This window comes from Gracilinanus agilis, chromosome 6, assembly GCF_016433145.1.
Source record: "Gracilinanus agilis isolate LMUSP501 chromosome 6, AgileGrace, whole genome shotgun sequence".
NCBI lineage: Eukaryota > Metazoa > Chordata > Mammalia > Didelphimorphia > Didelphidae > Gracilinanus > Gracilinanus agilis.
This window is the reverse complement of record NC_058135.1, coordinates 62880592-62893262: the sequence shown is the minus strand read 5'-3', so window position 1 is coordinate 62893262 and position 12671 is coordinate 62880592. Positions and strand designations below refer to the sequence as shown.

The 12671-nt window shown below is 33.4% G+C and overlaps 1 protein-coding gene across 1 annotated transcript in view; it reads right to left on the bottom strand.

Annotated features, from left to right (window-relative positions):
• Positions 1-2972: 2972 nt before the first annotated feature.
• Positions 2973-12671, bottom strand: part of LARP7 (La ribonucleoprotein 7, transcriptional regulator) — a 30857-nt gene continuing 21158 nt past the window's right edge. Inside the window, exons 10-13 of the mRNA XM_044680486.1 lie at positions 11514-11632; positions 8818-8977; positions 8292-8383; positions 2973-3219 (exon numbers count right to left, since the gene is read on the bottom strand). Of these exons, the coding sequence (XP_044536421.1) occupies positions 3145-3219; positions 8292-8383; positions 8818-8977; positions 11514-11632 (446 nt within the window). The 3' untranslated portion in view covers positions 2973-3144. The remainder of the gene's footprint in view (positions 3220-8291; positions 8384-8817; positions 8978-11513; positions 11633-12671) is intronic.

Here is a 12671-nt window from a genome sequence, read left to right as displayed (position 1 = left end):
TATTACTTTTTCACTGGACTGGATAATAAATATAGAAGCTAAATTTCCACAGTCATGAAACAACAGGGCAGGCAATCCCTCCCCCACTAAATATCCTATTTATGAACAACCCCTACACAGACACCTGTTGTTCTTACACTAGGCCTTTCCTGATCCTCAACTATTACAAATGCTATATATTTATTTGTACTGATTCTGTATATATGTGTACATTTTTGGTGTCATCTCTCCTGTAGAATATAAGCTGAGAGTAAGGACTAGTAGTATTTTTGAATCTACAGCACCCAGTACAATGCCTGTGATGTGTAAAGTTAATTTACCATTTGCTGTCTGCTACTCATCCTCCAGTTACAGTATTTCAAAGTGGGGCTTTTTTTTCTATAACTGGCTGTCTTGCCCTTATTGAGTTACTGCGTCTCCACAATCTGGGATACTTTTTTTTCCTAAGAGAAGCTTTCCCCAAACACCCTTTTTAAAAAAAAAATAGTTCAATATAATATCTAGACAAGAAAATATTTCTGCATCTTCTCTGTCCTGGACTATCCACAGCTAGGAGTACTTAAGTTAATTTGGGGTCTTTGGGTACTTGTACTTTTATTTCTATTCTCACTGTCACCACCTAGTCCAGTCCTCATTACCTCTGGTGGACTACTGGAACAGTCTGACTTTTCTCCCTGCCCTTGACTAGTCACTGTCGGTTCAGTCCCATATGCTCTTTCCAGATCTTTGCCTCAAACTCCTCTCTTCCTTGATTCAAGTAGCAGCTCAAGAACCATCAGCATGAATTTTTTTGCAATTCCCCTCTCCCTCACAAGCCCTCACTTCCAAAGTATCCAGCACAAATCACTTTATACTTTATACTATATACACTTCTATAGATACTTGTCTCTTCCTTTAGAATTTTCATTTACTGTCCTATGGATGACAGATCAGTCCTCATGTCCCCCCCACTTGAAAACATTCAGTGGTCTCCCAGTGTTCAAAGAATCCAGATTTCTCGACTGGGTTGTCAAGGTCTCCATAACTTGGCCTCAACCTTGTCTTTCAGGACTTGACCCTTCTGCATCAGCCAAAGTAGTTGATCTTGCCAACCAGCCACTTGAAACCTTATTAGGAAGTCTTGGTTTCCCCTTCCTGAAAAGTAATCCCCAGGTCTCAATTTGTCATGCACTTCCTTCAAAACTACAAGGTTCTACTTCTCTCAGGGCTTTGAATTCTGTCCTCTCAACTAACTAAACTAACATCTGTGAACTCTTGCTGTTGCCTTTCCAAGTGTGTGCCCAGTTCCCAACTAGATTATAAGTCCCAGGATAAAATTGTGTTTTCAGGGCCTAGTGTATACTGCATACTAGCATACTTTTCTATTGCTCTGGGTGTGGGTATTCAAGATTCTCTCTCTTAGAGTAAGCTACCCCCAACCTACACATCTGGATTTATTTTCTCCTCCTACTACAATTATAACAGCTAAGCTGACTGCTTTACTTACTAGCTAGGTTTCTTCTTCAACAATTTCCCATTTCTGTTTATTTCATTCAGTTCAAGTCCCCAGCCTTAAGTGGCCTTTCCCTACTCCCCTAAAATTAATTGGGAAACTGAAACTTTGACCTTTTTCCTGTTCTACCTCATCTTGTGGTCTCAAACTTACTTCCAGTTTGTGGGATTTCCCAAATACAAGGGGAATTATCTTAAAGCAGGATGCTTATCTTCCACCCAGTCTGGTGGTTATTTGGTTGAACTTTAAACTGATGACTCATCCTTTACACAGATTACCTAGGTAAGCAAAGCAAAATACACCCTCATTTGTTTTAAGGGCTATTGGAAAGGCCAATCTCTGGAATAAGTAGTTTTCCATTTGCAGAAGACTCTAAGGCTATCTTCACCTCGGAATGTCTTTTATATCTTTCACTTGGCTCTGCCCCTCAAACTCTTTGCAAACAGTACGAATTCTTACAGAAAATGTTTGGCGTAGTAAGCTTGTATATAACCCCAAGATTCTTAGTTTCACATCATAAGCAAGTAAACTTTTAACTAGCAAGGATGAAAATACCAACTCAGGCCACTGGAAAGTAGCCTCCATTTTTAAGTTGCATTACCTACTTTAGGTGGTAACATTCACATCTCCCTTCACAGTTTACTTTTCTTATTCTTTTCCCTCTCCCCAATTATGTCATTTTTTTCATCTTTGTACCCCAGGTGGCCTAGAACACATCTTGGAAGCTATTTAATGTTTGTTGAATCCACAGGAAACAGAAATAATGCCTTTTCTCAACCATCTGCTGGGAATTTCAAAGGCTCCAGTATAGTAATCTAGTAAAAAAAGATTTAGGCTGGACTACATACTCTAGCCTTTCCAAAGATGACTAAGGGGTTGACTAAGAAATCTTCTCCAATCTTCTCTTTTGATCAGAGATCTTTATTTGAGTTAACCTATTGTAATTAATCTGATTGCTCAGTATTTGAGTTTTCTTAAAACAACCAATTTATTCAAATAGAATTGGATAAGAATGTCAGTTGGCCTTCATCTCTTCCATTTTCTGTACTTTGGTCTCTGCCCAGTCCTGCAGGCACAGTTTTAGATTTCGGAATAAATAACTCACCAGATCCATTAGATCTTTCCAAAACTCCAGTGCTACAGAGAGAGTCAAGCAAGGTTCCCTAGCTATGACTGACTTTAATTCATCCCTGCTTTTAGAGGAATCAACTCCTTTCACAATTAGCTTTTTGGGGAAATAAACTATGTATTCAAGTATATGTTTGCCTATTTGTTGGGAAGTGTTTTGTAAAAACAAAATTTAAATGTTCAAAAACATATTAGTTTATATAATTATGAAAACTCATTCCCACTTAGATACAGTTTTTTAAAAAATAATTCTAATGTCCCCCAAACATATTTTACTAATTTGCTATTTGATCAATTGATTTACATAAATTATCCAAAAATGATAAGTAAAAAACCACTCATAAAGGAAAAGTCATATCTACAGGATCAGAGTAGTTAAATTTTAATTCAATTAAAGGTAGGCTTTTGAAATAACATTCTTTATACTATGATGAAAACAGAAAACAACAGATCTCTTAAGAATGGTAGAAGTATTCAGTGAATTTGAAAGTCCTCAAGGTTAAGCAAAATTCAAATCTTTTCAATCATTCTGAAAACCTAATGTGTTGACTTGCTTGTTGAGTCTTCGCCAGTCTAATTTTTTCAGCTTTGTTGATCAACTAGAAGAGAAGGTAGAAATTAGAGTATGTTCCAAAATGGAAATAATGTTCAAATACACACTACAAATTTAAAGAAGCTGAGATCAACTCAAGGAAAAAAAAATCATTAACTTTATTTAGTAAATCTCCTTTAAACTATGTTATTAGGATCTGCTTAGCTAACAATCCTAACCTTCCCTAACTACCAAATCTGTATGGAAGGATATAATGCTTCTAGTTAGATATTAATTAATATTACCTTTTAATATGTAGGAAAACATATGCATCAAAACAGAAAACTCTTGCTAACAAAATGGAATCAGAATCCAATCTACAAAAGATCTATTAAAAATATCAGAGAATTACTGAATTAGAACTGGAAGGAACCTTAAAGGGCATCTAATCCAAACCCTTCTTTTTATAGGTGAGGAAGAAACCGAGGCCCATAGAGACTGACATTCCCAAGGTCACAAGACCAAAGCTGGCAAAGGTAATTTATCCAAAGGAATATGTAATAAAGCTTTGACCAGAGTCCTTTGGGCATATGGCAAATGTCTTACTACTTTACTTTAAGCTATAATAGTTCCTTCTACTGTTCTCAATTGCTTCCCATTTTTTTGTCCATCTTTGTGTTCTTTTGTATTCTATGCCAGAATTATCCAAGCCCACCATCTCAGTCTGAGTTGGGTTCCTATTCCTTTTAGGTGCTAGCCTCTGTAAATCTCTTCCTGATCAAAGAACCTCTTGACTTTCCAAAGCTAGTGAGTGCTTCTCCTTCTTCATATTACCTTATCTTTGCTCACAGATCATATATCTTCTGTTGCCCTCTTCTGAGGCCATCTAACCCAACTAGCTTTTTTAATAGACGAGATCAAATCTCTAGGAGGTGAGATTTGAACTTGGGTCCTCTAACTTCAGAGCAGTGCACCTTCCATTATTACAACTGAATGTCTCACAAGGGAAATCCTGGAGGACAGACTACTTTGCACATAGTAAGTTATTAAAAAAAGTTGGGTGTATTTTATAGCATTATGGCTATTGCTGATTTCAGGATCAACACATTAACAATTCTTAAATATTTTATAGTACTCATTTACTTTTCTGAATTTTCAACTTTAATACATACCATTTAAATGAATTAAATGCTGTAATAACTATAGAGTGGCTTATAAAGAAAATTATTTGTTTTTAAATTTAAATTTGTGTTTTCCAACCAAGAAATATATAACTATGCAATTTATAATGTTAAAACATACAGAAATAAATACTGGAGCATCAACTGCTTGATTAACATATAGTTTATTTTTTAAAAAACCCTTAACTTCCATCTTAGAATCAATACTAAGTATTGCCTCCAAAGCAGAAGAGCAATAAAGACTAGGGAACTGGGGTTAAGTGACAAGAGTCCTATAGCTAGGAAGCATTTGAAGCTACATTTGAACCCAGGACCTCCTATCTCTAGGAGCTGCCTATCAATCTACTGAGCCATCTAGTTGCCCCTTTGAATTTATTTTTAAAGGAAGGAAAGAAGAAGCATTTATTAAGTGCCTACTATATGCCAGGTCCCTTACAAATATTATCTCATTTGATCTTTAACAACAACTCCAAGAGATACATATTGTTAATCTCATTTTGAAGCTGAGGAAACTAAAGCATAAATTAAGTAACTTGCCCAGGGTCACAACACTGTCAGTAAGTGAAGCTATATTTGAATTCAGAAATTTCTGACTGCAGGCCCACTGCTTTATCTCACTGTACTATCTAGTTTAAAATATTTAGACTATAAAAATTTTCAAATTCATTTTTATAATATCAACTAAATTAACTCAAGAGAATGTTTCAATAGATACCACAATTAAGAAGAAAACTGATTCTCATGAATACAAGTTTCTGTATTTTTGAGTTCCTTCATTAGTAAAATGAGACTAAATATTCTCTAAGGTCTGGTCCACTTCTAAATCTTGGATCCTATAGAGTAATTATTTTTGGAATGATTAAAATGTTTCTCTTACAAAATTATACCTCTCATCATCAATTGTCATAGTCCTTTCATTCTCCAAGGCAGATGCAACAAACATTTATTGAGAACTTAAATATAGGCAGGACCCATACATAAGTAACCAATATGGCAGTTACAATAAATAGAAACAAAATTTAATTATTTGTTGTACTCATCACTGGTAATTTTTAATATGATTTGGGGAGTGCTAGATTTGTCAATTCATTGGTATAGGAAGCTATTAATACAGATCACTAATCTCTAAAAGTTTGGGGAGTTCACTGACCCACCCAAGGTGAGAGAGAAAGAGAAAGAGAGAGAATGAGAGACAGAGAGAGGGAGAGAGGGGAAGAGAGTTCAGAGACTGAGAGAGAGAATTTATACTAAGTCAGAAGGTAAGGGTTTAAAAAACAAAAGAAAACGTAAAAGCATATTGCAAAAGGTCCAGGCCAAGATATTCAACCGATATGGCATCTATAAAATATAGTACATTCCATCTGTATGGTTAATAATCTTTTGAGGAAATTAAGTGACTAAAATATTTATACTTATATTTTGCAACCTATTATATTTAGTTAATGACTTAAGAGAACTGGAGTTAGAAATTTTGGGTTCAAGATCAGGCTTTAACCTCTCAGTTTTAACCACCTCAACTGTATAATGGGGATTCTAACTTCACTATTGGGCTGTTGTAGTAAATTGTTTTCAAGTCATCAAGTCTTCAAAACTCTTTATAGGTTGTCATAAAAACTAGATAGAAAAGACACAGCCAGATCTAACATCATGATTCTTTACAGATTGAAAAACGATCATTATTTGAATCATGCTTCATTTTTATCAATGTTTTAGTTGTCCCTTTAAGAAGTAAAGGATACACCAAGAGTAGAAAGGAGTTAAATTAGTTGTTTAGGGCAAACTTTTGGCAATGATTTTTCTGTTTTAAAAAAATGAGAACTAAATGCTATTACCACATCAACTATCCAGAGCTGACCAAGAGATTTTTGGCCATTTTGATGATAAGAGGTAAAGTAGATTGGGTCGACAACTGCTTCATGTTCAAAGGCACACATCTACTTGGTAGGCAGTGCCTTAGGTTCTAGCTTTTAATCATCCAGCCCATGTTCTCAGATCTTTTTTACTAATCACAGCATGGGTGCTACATTTCACAGACAAATCACATACTGTGACATGATTCAGATCAGCAAAATAACAAGGAAATACAAAGTTGTCACTCTTCATAGATCCTAAACTCAATATTCATGGCATTTCTCACTGCAAGTCATTCTCTGGTGTTTATTCATGTTTATTTAAATAGCATCATTGTAACTCAATCTCACCATCTCCTTTTTCTAAAGGAAAATAATTCTTAAAGTCTTTTTTCTGACCATTAAATTTAAATCTCATGCTAACCATTATACTTGAATTTACAAATAGAGGAAAGGATTAAACAAGTATTTCCAGTCAACAAAATATTCTTTGAGTAATGAGTTTAGTTTAGCATTTAAATAGTCTCAAAAAGGCTTTGAAATTAACACCTCCCCAAACAGAAGATTTTCAGGAAGAAACAAGTTAGTCCTCACACATTGACTACAAGAGGTCTCCATTCAGGAAAACAATTAGCCCAAGATCTTCCATGATCAGAATCAGACAGAAATCCAAAGAATTTCTTTAAAGCAGATGAAGCATCCAGATAAAACGAAGTTGTTTTTCAAGCCAGAAAATCAACACTATGTTGCAGGAATACTATATATTCTAGCATGGAATATTAACTTGTTCCTGTTTTTTACATGCTATTCAGATTGAAAGCAAAAAAGATCCTTATGCCAAATCTCCATATAATTATGTCAAAGAGCCTTGATCTTTTTCTAGCTCCAAATTCTACTACAGCAGGAGAATGGCTGGTCCCTTGTGCTCTATTTACTCTGCTAAATAAGTGGCTAAATTGGTCACTCATCAAGACTCTCAAAATTTAGAGGCTCAATAATTTCTCAGTGACAGGATAATTGTTCTAGACTGGCCAGAGAAACTTATTTTAGAATTCTCTTCTGTAGGCCACTTCCTTCTTACTTCACTCATATATGTTTTACTTAAGTTTTAATGTAGATGAAACAAACCTGGAACATGCACCCTCCAATTCCATTTTCAAAGAAAAACTTACTTTCTTTAAAATTTATTTTATGTGAATACATTATTTCCCCAAAGGAACTGGTTTCTTTACTTTTTTTGGGGGGGGGATATATTTATATATAGTATATGGTATTACAAGCTGGTGATTAGAAATATTTTCTTTCAACTAGCATCAAAAAAAGTATTGTTTTTGTTAATAGAAAGCAGTATGTCAAGGAAAAATTATATGTTATCCAACTAACAATGTTTCTCCTTCTAAATGAATTTATACCACTCAAACATAAAGAAAAATGCAATAAGTGATTTATTTTTAAGTCACTTAATTTTTTTGAAGATCTTGATTGTACTTCTAGGTTAAAACAAGAACCCTCTCAAAGTGATAAAACTGCCATTACTAGGAGGCACGGTATGCATAAGGTTTCTCATCTTATCTGTGAAGCCTCATATCTTTATAAACTGTTCTAAATACACTGATTTTACTTGTAAGACATTCTTCAAATAACAGTTTTTATTAAACTTTAACATACAAGGGGCCAGAAATCAAGACTGCTTAACTCAGAATACAAAGTACATTAAAAGCAAAGAAATACCAAAGATATTTATCTTGGTGAGGGGTAAAACTGACGTTAACTTCAAGTTTTGTAAAAGAATCCTAGAGAAGTTTATTTTGATAATATATAGTCTGTTCATAGGGATTTACATGTCGTTTCCCCCCATTTGATTGTGAGCTCCTTGAGGACATAATATCCCCAAGGCTTAGTATAGTGCCTGGCACTGCAGGCCAAGCCCTTAATAAATGCTTGTCAACTTGATTTGACTTGTCAAAATAAAACATACTGTCTAGGGAATTACAGGGACCATGGTATAATGTGGTTGTTGAGTTTTACAAAATTCAGAAGGAAAAAAATCTCTACTAAGGAGGTTCTACATGTGTTATAAAAGCAAAAGAAATGCAGATTCTGTTTACCTTCTCTGTTCCTCTTTTCTTTTCACGGGGTTGATTCAATTTAGCCTGCCTATCTACTAAAATCTTCTGCCAGTATCTCTGTTCATGGTCACCTTTAAAACAAGAAATACGGACAACTGATTAATATAATCACAGCTCAGAAATCTCAATAAATAACCCATTGCCTCTCATCCAATGTACTGTAGTTGTTTCAAAATCTTAACAAACATTTACGTCTGAGGTCTCCTTGATTGTCTAAAGATTGCACTGGCCCCATCTTCCAAAAGCAAGAGAGCTAGAATGGGAAATGTGCAAACACAAAAAGTGATCAACCAGTCTGGGGCAGTCCAAGTTTAATCATGTCCAGGCTAAAGAGGGCAGAGGATAGCCTCACAAAGACTGTGGGGCTAACAACACTTTCCATATGTTCACATCTAAATTGTAGCTTGCCATTCAGCAAACTGAAAGGTAGCCATATTCCTTGTCATGTTTGTCCATTTAAAAAACTATTTTGCAAATTAACATTTCCTACTGTTGAAAATCTTACCAGAGAGGATCTCAAACTTCCAATTACATTTCTTTTTAATTTCTGCATGTGCTTTGACTACTGCCTGAGCATCCTCTGGAGTTTTAAATCTAGCATGGCATTCTGTATCTCCTTCCAGCACATCAACATAGACAACTTCAGCTACCACTGCCAAGGTTTCCTGTAGACCACCAGAGAAATAGAATTAAAAAGTAATTGAGAGATAAATTCTATTATTGTTTCCTAACCCTTTACCAAAAATTAAATTCATATAACGAATGCTTTGATAAAATTTCAAAATTAGTATGATAAATCAGCATGAAATAATTTGAGAGAAGCATCACATTTCTTTTAGAGCAGGTAAAAATATTCATAAAAGGAAACTGGAAAAAGAGACATCATTTAACACACTGGTTTTTAACTAACTATAACTTAGTTTCATGTATTTTCTATTAACAACCACACCCCTGCAGTCGAAGCTTAGATTTTATCTATATGTCACTTCACATTCCTGATCAGCTACAGGTATGTGAAGACTGCAGAAGAGAGGTATAAAGATGTCGTGTACTAAAAATGTTACATAAAGTCTGAGAATTAACTTTAAAACCCTTTCTCATCATCAAAAAAAATACATTCAGAATGCAATTTGTTCCCATTCACATTTTCAAAAATACATGTTGCTTTAAGTAAATTTGACGGTTTTTCAGGTTAGCATTATAAATATAAAGGAAAAAAAGCCTTTCCAATCTCTTCAAATATAATGATGGACACATGATTAACAGTCTCTCACTAATTTCTATCAAAATCCCTAAATAAACTCTTCTAAACAATTGAGACCAATAGTCTCAATCAGAAATACTGAAAAGTTTACCTGTAAAAACCTGCTGTGAGGGGAAATTAACTAGGATTCTGTATTTCTAATCAATTTTGGTCACAGCAGGTTCTACCAAAGACAATCCTCTTATGCAGGAATGTGACATTATTCTTAATTCTCCAAGTCCCATCCATAAAAAAAAAAATTGGAACTAGTCAATAGAAAAGGAATCTTCCTTAATTCCTTTTCCCTTAATTTTGAGATAACTTTTAACTATAATAAAAAACTGAGGCTATAAAAAAATATCCCCCTCCAAAACAAAACAAAAACGAAACAACAAAAAACAGTAGATTGTTGTTAAAAACAAGGGGGGGGGGGAAGGCTCTTTTGGTTAATAATTTTTAAAAGAAAGTACCAAATTGGGATGTGCATTTCTTTTAAATTAGAGAATTTCATTTTAAAATTATTTTAATGGTACCAGAGGAACATATTACAGTATTTTATTCCCAGTTAGTCAGTAAATAGCCAAATTTTTGGTTATAGGAGCTACATACAATTCACTTTTTGTAAGGTCATAATAAATTAGTGTTATGAGGTCTTTGTAATCTATTTGATGATAAATATAATGAACTTATTGTCAGAATTCAATTTATTTTGCCTAAGACTTTATGTACTTGAAAATCAGTGTTTACTTTTCTGATTTTTATTTTACACACTTTCTTTCAATTATGTACTATAATCAAGATCATGCCCACATTAGTTTCTTATTTGCAATCTTCACTATTAATTCCTTTATTAAAGTGTCTTACACACTATAGGTACTTAAATATTTACTGAATAATCATTCTCAGTCTGGCCAAGATGAATCAGAACTAGGTGATAATGGGGTCAAGGTTGTCCCTTTTGGGTCAATTACCTAGGGGGGGAGGGGATTTAATAAATTTAATTTAACATTTATTATTCACTACATTATTTACAAAGACAAGGCACCTAAATTTTCATCCCTTGAAAAAGTTATGCTACAAGTATTTATGAAAGAAATTAGGCAAAAGGAGCAAGATGGTGCAGTAAAAATCCATTATTATTTTTAGAAAAAAAAAAACAAAACTCACAAATCAGAGTTTTAGAGCTAGAATGGAACCATATATCATTTAGTCCTAATGTCTTAACTATCACATTTTAACTTACAATCTAGCTAACAAAAAACATATTAGTAAATTGATTCCTTTAAAATGTTTCTTTTTCTTTAAAATAAATTTGAAAATGAATGAAAATTAAACTTAAGAAGTACACACTCCAAGTTCTATCTCCTGAATGTCCACTAAAATTGTAAATATTAAGAAAATTTCAAATTAAAGTTTCAGGTTAATAAAATTCTGATCAAGGTTTAAAAAAATTTTAGCTTTTCTGCCAAAGTATATTATCTTTGGGGGAAAAAAATCTTACATTTTGTATTGTAGTCTTTTAGACTTTAATAAAATAAAAAAAATTAATTGAAAAATTGTAATTTTTTAGTCAAACATTATTCTACTACAACAGAGTCATCTTCATTTCACTCCAATTAAAATGATTAACTGTGTATAAACTTAAAGCCTTTTACAATTCTACTTAATTTCAAATAGTAAAAGTAAGAAACTGGAAGTTGACTTTCAAAGCAATAAAGGACTTAAAGCTTTTAACTCAAAGCTTTAAAAAGGCTTGTTATACAACAGAAAGGACTTCTTAAAGGCTTTGGGCCAAGTTTACCATTTACTAACAAACAGAAAACTTTCAGGCACTTTCTATGAAGGAGACATTCCAATTTGATTAGTCTAAACAGTTTTACATATTCAAAATATTTTCCCAGGCAAGTAGGGTTATTCCAGGGAAAGGTGACAGTTAACCTGAAGACTCAAAGCCTTACCCTGAGGTGTTTCCTGCTTGGCAAGGGATCTGTGCTAATGATCTTCACTATCACTCCACTCACAAACTGGGGTCCCATTGTGTTAACCTTCTCAGGGGGCTGACAGTCTTCACTGTTTGCTGTTAATTTGAAAAGGAAAAGGACAAAAAAAATTTCACTGGTAACAAATATGACAAAGGAGAAATGTAATGCAAAATTATCATAGCAAACTCTAGGATTTCTCTGGTTGGCTACAGTGATTATTAAATTTATCATATATATATATTTCTTGATGAATTTTGCTCCAAAATTTTATGAGTCCTAAGGTTGGAAAAGAGTGAAAAGCTTTTAAGGATTTCAAAGAAAATATATAACAGTGGGGAAAAGTCTTCAAGTTTTCTCTCAGGAATTATTTATTTATATATTTTTAAATTAACTATAAGTATTACTTAGTGATAATTTTTTTAAAATTTCAAGCTAAATAAGACGAGTATTTTAAGTCATAGACACTCTCATTACTGTGAAATAAAAAGTAATTTCATTCATTTCCATGAAGTTATTTGGAACAAAAAAATGTTATCCATGGGAATCCCCAAATGGAAGAACTCACTAGAACTTTACAAAAATATGCTCTTTTTTTATGTAGTGAGGACAAAACTACAACTGAGAATTTCTACAGTGATAATTTCCTTTTGAAAGGTATTCTAAGAGAGAACCAAGAATTTTCAAAACCTCTGACATAGTGATTTGGTTGGCTTATAGAAAGATGTTTAGGTCTTTTAGGCACTTAATCGTGCACACCAAGGTACAATGTTCCTGGTCCATAAATTTCACTGAATATTGAGCACCTAGGCCTAAAAATGTGTTGGTTAATATTAGGTAGATGATGATTTGGTCCAAAGAAGTACTTAACCAAAAATCTCACTACATAAGAGTGAACTTGAAATTGAAAATTGAAAAATGTAGGGAAACTAAGGGAGTAAAAGTATCATTCCTTGAAGGGTTAAGTTATACAATCAACAAAAGGCATAGAAAATAATTCTGTAAATATTCAAGTTTTGGTGTCTAGACAGCATTTCAAAATAAAATGTACATACCCAACTATTTACTGAGAACCAATCTATACTTATTAAATGATACCTGAAAATCTATTTCCCTGACAAATCTTTATAAATTAAA